The sequence below is a fragment of the Diabrotica undecimpunctata genome, chromosome 9 (genome assembly GCF_040954645.1).
Source record: "Diabrotica undecimpunctata isolate CICGRU chromosome 9, icDiaUnde3, whole genome shotgun sequence".
Lineage (NCBI taxonomy): Eukaryota > Metazoa > Arthropoda > Insecta > Coleoptera > Chrysomelidae > Diabrotica > Diabrotica undecimpunctata.
In genome coordinates this window covers 24,943,768-24,960,257 of record NC_092811.1, presented here as the reverse complement: position 1 = coordinate 24,960,257, position 16,490 = coordinate 24,943,768, and the positions used below count along the sequence as shown (strand labels likewise).

General features: G+C 36.7%; 1 protein-coding gene across 2 annotated transcripts in view; it reads right to left on the bottom strand.

Annotated features, from left to right (window-relative positions):
* The window catches only part of LOC140449697 (lysophosphatidylserine lipase ABHD12-like), a 51,696-nt gene extending 39,097 nt beyond the window's left edge, over nucleotides 1–12,599 (bottom strand). Inside the window, exons 1-4 of one of the 2 annotated variants that reach the window (XM_072542993.1) lie at nucleotides 12,423–12,599; nucleotides 12,137–12,177; nucleotides 520–682; nucleotides 398–462 (exon numbers count right to left, since the gene is read on the bottom strand). In XM_072542993.1, the coding sequence (XP_072399094.1) occupies nucleotides 398–462; nucleotides 520–522 (68 nt within the window). In that variant the 5' untranslated portion in view covers nucleotides 523–682; nucleotides 12,137–12,177; nucleotides 12,423–12,599. The other variant, XM_072542992.1, reaches the window with a different exon arrangement.
* Between the last annotated feature and the right edge of the window lie 3,891 nt (nucleotides 12,600–16,490).

The following is a 16,490-nucleotide window of genomic DNA, read 5'->3' as shown; positions in this document are numbered from 1 at the left end:
AAAATTAATTTATTTAACAATTTACTCTTTTTCTCTCTTTTATTTCAGAGTCGAACCCACATTGTGATGGCTTCATGAAATTAATGAACAACAAACTCATATAAAAATCCATTTAAGTTGTATCCTTTTTAACATATTGAAATCATTTCAATATATATATATATATATATATATATATATATATATATATATATATATATATATATATATATATTATAATATTAAAAGTTTTACTCATGTGTTTATACGTCCATGGTTTTACTACACTATTCAAGTCAGATATCACGGGCAATTAAGGTTGAATCAAAAGAACAAATAACTACGAAGGGGGTTCAAACTTTGTTAGGACAAGAAACTTAAAAAAAGTGCAAATATAATATCGTAAAAGTATACTTACATATACAAACAAGTTCCTATAAGCCATTTTCTGCAACAGCTACTACCATTTCTTCGTCCTAATCCCTAAAACAAATAAAAGTTAAAAAACAAACACAGCTAACGAAACGTTTGTTATCTTACCATTTTTATAAACAACTACTAAATGAACAGCAAAAAATTAATGATACCGATGTTGCATTATAGTTGAATTAATAAATTGTCTGTTGTAATAGTTGCCAAATTTCGTAAGTTCTTCGAAATATGCGATTTCCGGGCGGATTACCGTTGCTTCGAAATGCACACCCTGAAATTAAAATTAGAAATTTAAACGACGACGTCGTGTGTTCCTTATAAATGTAGAAATGCTGTCAAATGAGTCAAAAGTGTTATAAATAGGCAGGTAATGAATGAAACGGGCCCCGCTCGGCATGTACAGGGTGATTTAAATGGAGAAAAAATCAAAAGTCTTGTTTACAATGCATATGGTACCTTATAAAGAAAGTATTTCAGCAAAGTTGCTGAAAACTATTAGCCCAGTCTAGTTAAAAAAAAAGGTCGAAAAATTTTTCACAGATATCTGAAGCTTTTAAGACATAAGTGGGGGTTACTAGATGACGAATATATGAAAAAGTACTCGAATTTTTACCTTGCGTTTTTTTTAACCAATAATTTATGGGCACAATTTGATTTTTTGTCTATAAGTTTTATCCCTTATATTTTACATTAACAATATTTATATCATTTTTTTATATTAAGAATATCTTTATTTTCCCGTTTTTTAAATTAAAATTGATAAATAATTTACGGAGATATGTTATTAATACATTTGAACATCGAGGAATTACCGTCTTTAAATTTGTGCGAAATTTCCCCCGATCGGTCAAATAGTTTAAAAGTTATTTAATTTATTTATCCCTGGGGCAAAATATTTAAACTATTGAACTTGCTCTATTAATGATGCTAGGACATATTTAGCAAATTTCATAGGATTCTTAAAGACTTAAGCCATTTCAGAAGTTAAATGCATATTGCGTTTTCATCGAAATTATATCCAAAATAAACGTTTGAAAAAGGGGTATGTTTTTTACTTATAAACAATTGTAATAACTTCTATATTTTTTAAGCTACAGCATAGTACGTACAAACATTGGATAGCTGGTAAAAAAACACACATAAAAAAAAACCTTTTATGACCAATAGGAACGAAGTTAGGGACTATTTTTTAAAAAATCATATCTCCATTATTTATAAACATTAAGAAGTAAAATTTGCACAAATTTTGAATGAAAATCTAAACTTTCTATTGAAATTTAACTATAAAATTCTCGAAACTTACAGCCCTTTGAAACGAAGGTACTTTCGAAAGATCGACATAGGAAAGTCGAGGGGATAACTGTTTCGATCCGTTTTTTTTTTTCGAGATCGGAACTTCAAATTGAAACACGTAGAAAAAATTTACATTATCTCGGCTTCCATTGCAGCTAGAAGCCTCTTTTTTTTTAATCTGGGGTAGCTCGTCGAAATATGAATAACTACATAGTTTTCACTGGCCGGGAAATAAGGAAACCTCGAAAAAATTGAGTCCATTTGAAATTCTTGAATTTTTTTTAAATTTGGCTGGAATAGTCTATCGCAGTATTAATAATGATAACATAATTTTTACCCCCCGGAAATATCGGACAATCCCGGAAAATCTCTCGCTTCTAGACCAATATATTTTAAAATAGAGAATAACAAATTATGGTTAATTGTATCAAAAGATTTTGAGAGTCTAGAAGAATTAGAATTGATATATTGTTTTGATCATAGGCTCTAAAAATATTATCTGTAATATTTAATAAAGCAGAAAAACAGCTATATCTGGACCTAAAACCGGACTGCATCATAGGGATTATGTTGTTATTTTTTAAATGCGTTTGTAACTGAATATCGATCACCTTTTCCAAAATTTTAGATAATGTAGGCAGTACACTTACTGGTCTTAATTCATTCATGCTTTCTGTAATTTTAGTCTTCGGTAAAGGAATAACATGTGCCCGTTTCCATTTAGTGGGAAAAAGTGAATTTGCAAAATTTTAATTAAGTAAATGTTAATGGTATGTGTGATATACGGTAGAAGAAATGGAATACACAGTTGCAGCGTTAATATGTTAATACCATCATCACACATAGCTTTACTTCTTATATTAATAATATGTAAAATATTAATTTCAGATACTGGTTTAAAGGTACGAAATACTTATGTGGGTGAGGGAATACTTAGTTATTTTCATAGAATATTTGTGTATTAATGTCTGCTTTCATGTTTGGTATGACTTTAATAAAGTGTTTATTTATCTCATTTGCATTCCACACGTTTTTTTATTTCGAAATTAAAAACTTAATAAAATATAATATTACAGAAATACTAAACGACATTTTGAACTTACCCTTAATATCACCTTGACCTGACAGATTTTTAACCGAAAAATATCACAACCACATTCCAACACAGTCCGTATAATACAAAAAGATGAAAAAGTGGCGAGCATAAAGGGCCCTTTGAAACTCGCCCTCTATTGATGAGATATGTAGAAAAGTAGGGGTAAATCTGTGTGATGGTTGGGCAACTGGCTTTTTGTTCTTTAAACCCCGACAAATTCCTTTTTTTTATTTCTAGTTTGTAGAAGAGAATGCAGAATTAAAAAGTTCACTTTAATATATTTTCACAAAGTCATGTCTAGGTATAAATACGCAATAATTCGAATTTTTGTTAGATTGCAAAAAAGCATTTGACAGAGTTAACAGAGAGAATGAGAGAGAGAAAGAGAGGTGGAAAGAGAGAGAGAGAGAGAAAGAGGGGGAGAGAGATACTATATGCTAGTATATTACCGGTTTGGAGTGTAATTTTCATCGTCAAGACGGATTTGCTTAAACATTTGTATTTAGGTTCCTCTTACCCTTGTGATGGGTAGCTCTTTCGGGGCAACAGACTCAGTAAAACGCAGGTTTGAAATAAAAATAAATCTATTAAGTATATATATACAATAAATAAAAACTAAAAAAAAGGAATTCTACGTTGTATACTTATAAAACAAAAATAAAATGAATTCTACGTTTCCGTCTGGGTCCCGCGATGAATGAATTTCCCGGCAAACGTCTATAAAAGAAAAGAAACTAATTAGTACTACTAATATACTCGCTTTCGCTTCAATTCAGCGAAAGCTCCGAATATGCTCGCAAACAAAATATTTAGCTGTGCAGACCCACGGCAATGTTCAATACACAATGCCGACGGGTTCCGCTTGGCTAAGGACAGAGTATGATCCTCAATACGGAAATCTCTGTCCCGGTTGGTTCTGTGCAGATCCACGGTAATGCTCAATACGCAATACCGATGGGTTCCGCTTGGTTAGGGACAGAGTATGATCCTCAATACGGAACTATCTCTGTCCAGAATGTCTCGCTGGTTCACTACACCGGCGAGTCAGGGAGCCTAGAGCGCTAGCTACAAGACTGTCTAATTCCGCTATTCACACGCCTTAAATAGCCGTTTGAATCCCACTACACCGTCAGGTTGTAGAAGTGGATGCGCAAATATTGACACTCCCACGGTTCGAACTGTTAAACGATCATAGCATCGTTACACCCCCTTCTCTTTGAAAAAAAAAAGTAACATACCTTTTTTTTGTGTAGATGGTGTCTACAGCCTCGTGATGCCATCTATCCCTCTCGGTATCTTTATTACAATCTTCCTCCCCACGGTTTTAAATCTTTTACATGCGCCGTCATCTGCTTGCGGCTACTATTATCGGCCAATTTCAGTTTTACTATTACTGGTGATATTACTGACGTTACTATGTATGGTCCTGAGTACTTCGGCGCTAGTTTGCTGGTGAAAGCTGCACTAGCTGATGATAGATGGTGTTCCTTTTTCATGACTCGATCTCCTGGATGTGGCTGCCAGTCTCTTCGTCTTAGATCGTAATGTTTCTTTTGGTCCTCGAAAGCGTGTTCCATGTGCACTTTCGCTAGTTCTCTTAACGCTTCTAACTTGTTTAAGTTTTCTGCATACCCCTGTATATCTTGTCCATTTGTTGCCTCTGTTATGTCTAATTCCCTTCCGAAATTAAGAAGCGCTGGTGAAAATCCTGTTGAATCGTGTCTTGACGAATTTATGGCGTAGCAGAATTCTGGTATGAATTTGTCCCAGTCTTTATGGTTATCCTCCACGTAAGTAGCTATCATCGTTTTCAGTACTTTGTTCATTCGTTCTACTGGATTGCATTGAGGTGAGTACGGCGGTGTTAGAATGTGATTTATGTTATAGGATTTTAGGAACGCCTTAAAACTTCCGCTTGTGAACTGCGCGCCGTTGTCCGAGATGATTTTCTTCGGAATACCGAATTGCATGACTACCTTTGATCGTAGATTGTCGATGATTGAGTTCGTAGATGCTGCTCTTATTGGCTGAGCGACGACCCATTTGGTAAACCGGTCTTGCACGACTATTAAGAAAATGTTTCCTTTTGCAGATCTTGGGAATGGTCCCATTAAATCAACTGAGACAGTATGCCAAGGCTTTTCTACAGTGGACGGTTGCATTTTCCCGGCTGGTTGCATTTGAGACGGTTTATATTGGAGGCACTTCGTACAGGCTCTAACGTAGTCTGCAATTTGTTTAAACATCTTAGGCCAATAGTACTTTTGCGCTATTCGGCAAATTGTTTTTGCAATTCCTAAGTGGCCTGCTGTGGTCGAGTCATGATTTTCCTCCAAAATATCTTTCCTTTTATATCTTGGTACGCATAATTTCCATGGGTTATTAAACTCTGGGTCGGCTAAATTACGGCTGCTCCAAACGTGTTTATATAATTTCCCGTTTGATATTTGTAAATCCGGGAAATCGTCTGGGTTCTGGAGTACATTCCTATATAAATTATCGTACCAACTGCATGATTCCAGTTCTGATGCTAATAATTCCGACTCTGGTTCTTCGCTCTGGTTTTCTTGTGGTTGTCGTGACAAAGCATCTGCTACCTTGTTGAGGACTCCCTTTCTATATATTACCTCGAAATCGTACTGTTGCAGTTCTAAACTCCACCTGGCTAACCGACCTGACGGGTTTTTAAGGTTCTTCAGCCATTTGAGGGACTGATGGTCTGATATGACCTTAAAATTGTATCCTTCTATATACGGCCTCATTTGCTTTATCCCGTACACGATGGATAGACATTCTTTTTCCGTTGTGGAATATTTTGTCTCGGCTGGTGTGAGGGTTCGACTAGCATATGCAATTACTTTATCCTGGCCGTCGTATTTCTGTGTTAGTGCAACTCCAAGTCCACAGTTCGACGCATCTGTTTGCAGGTAAAATGTTTTCGAAAAATCGGGGCATGCTAATACTGGGGCCGATGTAAGTTTTGATTTTAGCTCTTCAAACGCGTTTTCCTGCTTATCGGTCCATTTCCATCTTATCTTCTTCTTCAGAAGCATGTTTAGCGGTCCTGCTATTGTCGAATAGTTCTCTATGAATCGGCGGTACCATGATGTTATTCCTAGGAACCGGCGGAGTTGACGCACATTTCTCGGTGCTGTAAATCCGGTTATAGCGTTGGTTTTCTCCGGGTCGGTTTTTATTCCTTCTGCTCCAACCACATGTCCTAAGTATCTGAGGTCTGACTGGCAAAACGTGCATTTCTCGAAGTTCAGCTGTAATCTGGCTTCTTTCAGTCTTCGGAAAACTTCATGTAGGTGATTTAAATGCTCTTGGAGCGTTTTAGATATTACTACGATATCATCCAAGTAGGCAAACGCGAATTCCATATCGGGAGGTATTACCTTATCCAGTAGACGTTGGAAAGTGGCTCCTGCGGAATGCAGTCCGAATGGGGTGGTTTTGAACTGAAAATGGCCTTTTCCGGGTACGCTGAATGCTGTCACTGGGCGGCTTGTTTCTTCTAGGGGTATTTGAAAATATCCCTGTTTCAAATCGAGGGTCGATATAAAATTTGCTTCCTTAAGTCTATCCAGAATTTCCGATATTCTGGGTAACGGATATGCGTCCTTATCTGATAGTTCGTTGACTTTTCTAAAGTCAATGCAAAATCTGTACGAGTTATCCTTTTTCCTAACTAGTACAATCGGTGAACTCCAACCACTTGTGGAGGGTTCGATGGTTCCTTCTTTTAACATTTTGTCCACTTCTTGGTTGATGATCTGTAGCATTGCGGGATTGTGCCGCCTATAAGGCTGCTTGACTGGATCGCACTTTTTCTTCAATTTTATTTCGTGTCTTATTAAGTTCGTGGGTCCTGTAATATTCTCAAACTCCCTTAGTTTTTTTCTTAGGAACCTTTCTAACTCCGTATTTTGAGTGGAGTCTTTTAAAGTGTTACAAGCCTCTTCTTGATGTTGTATGTATTGTTTGGTCGTATGTTTATCGAATTTAAGTTCGATAGAATGGTTCCTGAGGAATTCCACTCCTATTAATGCATCTTCCGTCAACCCTGGCATTACTATGAATGTTTGTCGGGTTTGTAACTTATCGATCTCGCATTCAATTGTCAACTTCTGGTTAAGCTCAATTGACGCTCCATTTGCTAGTCTTGTTCTCCCGCTGTAGCTATCTAGAGAGTCCTTGTATATCTGAGCTATTCTATCCCCGACGTAATTTTTAGTAGTTCCTGTGTCGATGAGCGCTCTGTATGTTCTTTGCCCTATTTTTAGTGATGCGAACAGTCGAATGTCATTGCTTGCTGGCTGTGTAACGGCGAAAACGAATGGAGTCGAATCTTGTTTTACAGACTGGGACGACTCCGTGTTTCTCCAGTCTGTAATTCGTTTCCCTGACGCCTGAAACAGCAGTCGCTGCTGTAAACCCCTTCTCTGCCGCAACGCGAACAAAACTTTTTCCATGGGTTTTTGCAGTTTTTACGGCTGTGACCTGGCATCTTGCATCTAAAGCATGCCGTTTTCGCATCGTACTCTGCTTGCTCCGTGCGTCTCCAGTTTCCACGGCAAATCTGATTTGCTCGGGTCTTTTCGTCTTCTAGAGCTTCGTATTCTTGGGCTAAATCCTGTAATTCGGCTAAGTTTCCGAAATCCCGGCGGCGAGCATAAAGCTTATATTCTGGTAACAAATTTTTGTATATCCTTTCGAGTTCTTGGTTTTTAGAAAAAGATCCTTCTCGTCTGATTAATGTTTGAATCTCCGTGATATATCTATCTACTGGTTCGTTCTGTCTCTGTTTTCTGTTTCGGATTTCCTCTTCTAGTTGTAGAAAATATCCCCTGGGATAGAAAGCTTTTTTAAAATCTTCGCTGAAATCTGTCCATGACTTCCAATTTTTGTTATTGTTTCTGTACCATATCAAGGCGTGGTCTCCTAATAATTCTGGTAATGCTCTTAGTAGATCTTGTTTATCGATCTCGTAGGCCAAGCTTAATTCGTCTATCCTCTCTAAGAATTCTATTGCATCCGAATGTTTCTTGTCGAAGTGTGTGTTCCACTTTCGTACTTGATTTAGCAATTCTGGTTGCCCCATTTGTTTCGTTATTGCTAATTCCTGTAATTGTCTTCGGATGCCCGAAATTTCCTGGGCCAGTGTGTCGGATTCTGTTCCCTTGGAAGTTTTTTCTTTTGGGATTGTTCCTGTAGCTTCCTCACGATTTTTAAAATAGGTTCTGAGTCGTTCTCTCAATTCGTCGACGGCTCCCTTGGGATCTAAGCCGTATTTTTCGGCTTCGCTCTGCAATTCCTCTTTGCAAAGTCGGTTTATCCACGACGTACCTGTTACTGAGTCTGTGTCTTTATCTGTCGGCATGTTATTAATTTTGCTCGGGCGCCAGTTTGTGATGGGTAGCTCTTTCGGGGCAACAGACTCAGTAAAACGCAGGTTTGAAATAAAAATAAATCTATTAAGTATATATATATACAATAAATAAAAACTAAAAAAAAGGAATTCTACGTTGTATACTTATAAAACAAAAATAAAATGAATTCTACGTTTCCGTCTGGGTCCCGCGATGAATGAATTTCCCGGCAAACGTCTATAAAAGAAAAGAAACTAATTAGTACTACTAATATACTCGCTTTCGCTTCAATTCAGCGAAAGCTCCGAATATGCTCGCAAACAAAATATTTAGCTGTGCAGACCCACGGCAATGTTCAATACACAATGCCGACGGGTTCCGCTTGGCTAAGGACAGAGTATGATCCTCAATACGGAAATCTCTGTCCCGGTTGGTTCTGTGCAGATCCACGGTAATGCTCAATACGCAATACCGATGGGTTCCGCTTGGTTAGGGACAGAGTATGATCCTCAATACGGAACTATCTCTGTCCAGAATGTCTCGCTGGTTCACTACACCGGCGAGTCAGGGAGCCTAGAGCGCTAGCTACAAGACTGTCTAATTCCGCTATTCACACGCCTTAAATAGCCGTTTGAATCCCACTACACCGTCAGGTTGTAGAAGTGGATGCGCAAATATTGACACTCCCACGGTTCGAACTGTTAAACGATCATAGCATCGTTACACCCTTTACTTAACTTTTGGAGTTGAGCCCAAAGTTGAGTTTTACTTGGGAGTGAAAGCCACCCCTTCTCGGAGGGTGAAAAAGCATACGTTCAAAATAAGTCCGGAACTGGATAAATTGACTAATTTTAAGCAACTTTTGTTGTATAGATGTTTTTCACTGAGTCAATACTTTTTAAGTTATTTTCGAGTAAAAATTTTTATTTTCAAAAAAAAACACATTTTCACACGGTTTTCACAAATAACTCGAAAAGTAAGTACTTTAGTATTTTATCGAAAAAAATATTCTTAGCAAAAATGTAACTTATAAAAAAAAATGTGTATTTATGAAGTCTGTAGGTCTGTCATCATCATTGGCTCCACAACCCATGGTGGGTCTTGGCCTGCTCAAGGATAAGTCTTCATTATCTCCTATTCTTCGCCTTGGCTTTCCAGTTTCGTACTCCCAACATTCTCAAGTCTTCCTCCACCTGATCCTAAAATTGTGCTCTGGGTCTGCCTCTCCTTCTCACTCCATCTATTCTTTGGTTATAAATATGTTTTGGTGGCTCCATCTCATTCATTCTCTCTATGTGCCCTAACCAATGCGGTTAGATCCTGCGGTATATAAGAAACTTAAAAAGATTCCACAGCAGTCACCCTACGGAAAATCAATAGACTTATAAAATCTTCGTCCATACCAGAGGATATAAAGCCAAGAATATGCAACAGCGAAGCAGTCCCACCACGCTTGTATGGCTTGCCAAAGATCCACAAAGACGATGTACCTCTACGCCCTATTGTGAGCTCCACCTCCTCCTATAGGAAAAAACGATGTCTTTGTAAAAGACTCCGCCCATTTCATTGAGAAAATCAGGACTAACTTTACAGGAATCTGACATTCTTGTTAGCTTTGATGTTGTTTCCCTATTTACAAGAGTTCCCCTAGAAGACGTTCTGAATTTAATTGAGGGACTAGTTTCCAAGGATATAGTGGAATTATACCGTATTTGCCTCACTATCACCTACTTTTTATGGGAAGACCAGATTTATGAACAGATAGATGGAGTAGCAATATGAAGCCCACTAAGCTCGGTCGTAGCCAACCTTTTCAGGGAGCATTTAGAGAAGAGGGTAATGGACTCAGCATACAGGCCAAGAGTATGGTTTAGATACGTCGATGACACTTTTGTGATTTGGGGTCACGGAGTAGAAAAACTGAACGATTTCCTGTCCTATATAAACACACTACATCCAAATATTCAATTTACCATGGAAACAGAAAAAGATCAACAACTAGCGTTCCTAGATGTATTAGTAAATCGAAAGGAAGGTTACTTAGGACATAAAGTGTATCGAAAACCTACACACACGGACAGATACCTAAACAGGAACTCAAATCATCATCCAAGCCAAAAACAAGGTATCATCAAAACTCTGGCGGAGAGGGCGAAGAGAATTTGTGAACCACAGCATCTCCAAAGTGAACTTCTTCATATTGAAAAAGCTCTCACCTCCAATGGTTATACCAGAAGAGAAATACATAAAGCGATGAACAACATCTCTAGAAGAAAGGACGAAGAAACAGAATGTAAAGGCAAAGCGTTCTTGCCCTACATATCGGGGGTAACGGACAGAATTGGGCGAATACTTAAGAAACCCAACGTAAAGAAAATCAAGGACAGGAAAGACAAACGCGACCCATTAGCAACGGTCGGAGTATATCGAATACCATGCACATGTGGAATGGTATATGTGGGAACCACGAAAAGACACACAAACGCAATAATAAATGAACATAAAAGCCATTGTCGTTTAAGACATATCGACAAATCTGCCGTTGCCGAACACGCTTTGGGAAGCGGAGAACATCGAATACTGTTTGAAGAAACGCAGATGCTGGACAAAACTTCACAGTACTCACGGTTGTATTTAGAAGCGGTGGAAATATATAAGCACCCAAATAATTTTAATCGGATAGAAGAGGGACTGAAAATTAACAAGACATGGATACCAATATTAAAATCCACAAACACCCTTCCCGCCAAACACGAAGAAAGAAAAGCTACTACAAACAACGACACGCCCCCTCAAGCCGAAACCAGTGGAGGGAGGCGAGTGGGAAATATAAATATTGCCTCCGTAGTACAACGCAGCGTCATTTTCAGATCTCCAGAAGATGCCAAACCCTAGTGTTAGTGTTGGTGAAACGTCGAGAACTAATCTTAGAAGACAACGGCCTAATAGCCCGAACAAACAGTTTAACAAGTTAGACGATGACCATGAAAGCCTAACGCAGTTTATTTATACGATTTGTTTCTAATAAGGGTAGTTTTCAGAGTGGCGGATCCAAGGGAGTGAGGCGATCGGCCACCCTCTCGAACCAAGTGATTTATTTTTTGTAATTAGAAATAAAGATTATAAAAACATTTAGTTTTTAATCATGTATCAATTAGAACGAAGGCCAATCGCCCCTCCTTAACATTGCTGGAGCCGCCACTGAGTTTTCACCCCTAAAAATTAAAAAGCAGCCAATGGTAGGCGATCGCCTCCCCTTTTAAACCAAGTGATTTAATTAACGGCACGAGTCCAAAAGTGAAGTGAAGGGTAAGTATAACCTAAATCCAAATGTTTATGCAATTCGGTGGTGACACAGAAAATTACACGGTATCGCCGTATTTCCCGTTCATTTACTGTCTTACTAATAACGCGGAAGCATTTAGATAATAAACTCCATATATCTGCAATCAAATTAGCGGAACTCGGAGCTGTTGTATAGACATAGAGAATAATTATATGATGTTTAATGTAAAGTGTGATTTCGTAAAATGTATACATGTATTGGAGACCCGTTTGCGAAATTTGATCGCAAGTGTAACTATGTGGCCCAAAAATTAAGAACAACATGCTGGAGCAAGAAAAATACGATATACACAAAAAAAAACGGACAATAGATATCTAGAAACAATAAAATCAACAGAACTGAATAATATAATTTTATTAGAAAGCCGTGCAAAGATATTCCTTTTAAAGAATACATCTGTAGCATTTAGTAGGCATTACACAGTTTAATGTTCTTTTAGCTCCATACTGTGGCATGGATATAAAATTTTGTAAGATTATCTGACTATCATAAAAAACAAAATAAAAATCTTGACCTTATGAATCATAATATCGACTATAATTTGAAATACATTATCTCTTAAAGCTTAATTTTAACACAAAAAAAGTAAAACAACAAGAAAAAATTGAGTAAACTTACCGAAACTTCAAAACTCGTTCGTTATCCTTCACTGTTACGCGCTACAAACAAATAAAAACTAACAATAACAATGAACCTTTGTTGATAATAGTAATGTGTATTTTTAGGATATAAACATAATTATTATGACATGAATCACATACTGTCAATACCGCGCAAAAGATTATCAAACTTAATTAGAAAGTATTTCTAAACAGAACAGATTGAACAAGTTGTTTTACAGCGTTTCACTTAACTGCCTACAAAGTGTAGAGGTAGAGAGAGGTTATGTAACGAACTAACTGACCTTTTAAATAAAACACGTAGTGCTTTCAACTAAATCGCTAGCGCTAAATCAACTTTTCCGTGTGGAACGAGCACTGATTCTAGCATTATTTAACAGTATTCTATATTGATTTTATAAATATTGAAAGTTGACTTTAAGAAACGATGTCAGTAGTACAAACATGATTTTTTTAAGGGACACAAAGACGGTATATATCTGCGATTTAACTGTGTATTTGGGGGCGTTAACCTTTTAACGGTCAAGGATGCTACGATTGACGATTGAGGTACAACTAGGTCTGGGACTCTGGGGTCGTGGGTATATTAATGTCTGGTGCACCTGTCTGATCTAAATTATTCTGAACAAAGACGTCAGTTCCCTCATTGTTTGCTCTAGTTATTCATATATCCTCTGCTGAAAAATATATTGACGGAGACAAAAATATTGGTTGAATTGCAGCAATAATAATATAATGAAGGAATAGTTGTTTCCAATGAAAAATCATGCAACATAAAATTTAACATTTTATTGGGAGAGTCCCAAATATATGACTGAAGATAAAAGGGTCATTTCCAAAACAAGTCTGAGAATATCAAGAAACGCACAATTCTTCTTATTGTGCTGCCTTTAAATGAGATTCGTTTAATAATGTTATGTATGGTTTTAACTAGAGACTAGATTATGCAAAATGCATATGCATAGTGTAAACCGAGGGAATCCCGACACTTTAAGACAATTTGAATTTTCAGATTTATTCTATATTAGTTAGGTTTTTGATAAAAATACCTATACCTACCTACTATAATTGGAATTTTCCGCATCCATTGGATATGTAATATTGGTAAAAAACAATTTCATTTACGTATTTAAAAACAATATTTCCCTAACTTTAGCAGAGTGTCGCTATTTCCCCAATCACCGGGGTAATTCCGACAGACGTTTGGACAGTGGCGGATCTAGAAATTTTTGTCAGGGGAGTCATGGGTCTTGAGGGTGATTTTGATACAGGATTTAGATTTTTGCACCTTTCAGTGGCTGATCCCCAGAAATTTATATGATTTCTGCCTCATATAAGGGAACCATTTTCTCAATAATTATTTTAAGCGATATATTAAACCAATGAGAAGTTATTAAAACCCAAATACCCTACGGGTGCCAAGAAGGGTACAACATTAAGGGATCTTAAACTTAAAAAAAAAAAATAATTTAAACCCACATACTCAGTAAAATCAAGTTTAGAAGACTATTAAACCAAAGGAAAGTTATTAAAATATAAATACTGAAAAATCAAGGACTGTCAATTTAAACTAGGTATTTTAAAGACAACTAATTTAAACCCACCTATCCTATAGCTACAAAATCAAGAACAAACCAAGGATAAATAATTATAAACCAAAGTTAAGTAATTTAAATGCAATAACTCAATGTAAGTGTAAACATTAATGAATGTATTTAACATTCCTAATAAACTCTATCTTATCGTTGGATATCCGATATCAATTTGTAACAACATTCATTTATTCCTAATTGCTATTCTTCTTCTTCTTCAGTGCCTTATCCGGTCCGGATGTTGGCGATCATCAAGGCTATCATGGTTTTGTTGACTGCTCTGCGAAACAGCTCCGCTGAGGTCATCCCAAACCATTGTCGGAGATTTTTCAACCACGAGATACGACGGCGTCCTGGTCCTCTTCTGCCAAATACTTTACCCTGCATAACAAGTTGAAGAATTCGATATTTTTCTTCGTTCCGCATCACGTGGCCGAGGTACTCAAGCTTGCGTTGTTTAATTAAATTAAGCACTTCTTTTTCTTTTGTCATGCGCTGTAGGACCTCAACGTTGGTGACATGGTCCACATAAGATATTTTTAGTATCCTTCTGTATATCCACATCTCGAAGGCTTCGATTCGTTTTTCAGTGGCTTGCGTCAGTGTCCAGGCTTCAACTCCATACAGTAACACTGGAAGAACGTAGCACCTCACTATTCGCATCTTGGTTCCCAAACTGAGATCACTGCAGCACAGCAAGGATCTCAACTTAATAAATGTAGACCGTGCCATTTCAATTCTGGATCTAATCTCTTGAGCGTAGTCCCATTGTACGTTGAGGATAGTTCCTAATTGCTATACGCAGTGGAAACATGGACTCTCGGAATTACAAATATGAGGCGTATAGAAGCCTTTGAAATGTGTGTTTTTCGAAGAATGCTGAAGATTTCGTGGACAGAGCACGTGACCAATAACGATGTGCTGAAAATAATGAGGACTGAGTGAGAACTCCTAAATATTGTAAACAACAGAAAAACGAGTTATCTAGGACATATTTACAGAGAAGAAAAATATAACTTTTTACAACTCATAATGAAAGGGAAAGTAGAAGGAAAAAGAGGTCCAGGAAAAAAAAATGCTCCTGGCTGAAGAATGCAAGAGACTGGCATGGACACATATTCGATACTAAGAACAGCTCAAGATAGAGAGCAATTTGCTGTAGTTATAGCCACGCTTCCGTAATGAAGAAGAAACCTTCTTCTTCTTCTCATTGCACCGTCTCCTTTCGAAGGTTGGCGATCCAAATGGCAATTATAGTTTTGGAAACTGCTGCGCTTCTCTGCGGATGAGCGAAGAAACCTTAAGAATAAGTATAAACAGCATTTTATTTAAATTAATTTATTCAACAAAAAACATAATATAATTAAGGAATATTTCTATAATAAGGCATATTAAGCTGTAAGTGCACGAATTGTCAGCAACAGCCGGCAACGAGTGGCAAATAAAAGTTCAGTGATTAAAAATACTAGGTATAAGAAAAGTAAATATTATATAATTTTATAAAAATGTATTCTTTTCGCCTATCCGATTTAGCAAATCGCTCTATGATTGTATCAACATCTAGAGAAATTTCAGGATGCACATTGATGAATGCTAAACTAGTTAACAGAAGTTCTATTTCTAAGTCAAGTCTTTGGACGTTTAAGCGTAGAATGCTCTGTTGTTGCTGCACTGACTGGCAGTGTAATTAATATGTGCAGAAATATTCTGATATTTGGATACATACTTATGAATATCGCAGTTTTCTAATACTTCTAAAATACAATCAGGAAGTTTTCCATTATTTTGCACGACTCTTTTCCACTTTTGAATCCACAGTGAAAACTCTTGTTCTACTGTGGAATATGCAGTAAGTAGTTGGTCCAATAATATCCTGGAAGGTGGAAGTTAAGATATTGTCTAAAAGGTGTAAATAAATAGATCTTCGGAAATATTCTTCGCAAGAGTTACCAGATTAGTTTTGACGACAGGTTTGACGAGAAACTATACGAGGCATCTTCAATTAAATGTCTAGTTGTTCAGCTATTTCTTTACTTCATAGTAAAGTTTGCTAAAAACAGATTCAGCATTTCATCTTTTATTTTGAAGAATGCATTTAGTGTCCTCTATGGCCTCAGTAACCTACTTAAAATCCAATTTTTGTGACTTAAGAAGACGACTAAGTGATACAGTTTTACCTAAAACATCACTAAGACAAACTACTGTTTCACAAATACCTTGGACAGCAGCCCCCAGTTCCTTTATTTGTATTCACTAACGTATCAGAGCGAGCTAATGCAACAACAATATTCAGTTTGATATTTATTATAGATAAATTATAAAATGTAGCACACAGTCTCAACAATTATAATACATATTCAAATTACAAACAACCAATTCGTAGAGAAAACTGAAGATAAGAAATACTTAATAAAAAATAAAAATGTGCTGATTTCGTGAGAAAAGTCATGTCATGTACATTGAATGAGCAATAATGTGTGGGCGATAATTCTATCTCATCGATAATAATCGAAATATTCTCTGGTACTCAAATGACGAATTGTCAAAATTTGAAAATCGCGTAACTCTGAATTCGCGGAAGTCAGTTTGTTAATCTAGGTATTACTGTATTCAGAATTGTCGATTTTTTTAAAAAGCAATTTAAAAAGTCTTCCGTATAATTCTACACTTACCCCTACAATAAATGAGTTTGAATCATTTCAACTCTTGACTTCCTGTTTATAGGGTTGATGGGTTTTAAATTATCTTTTTTAGGATTAT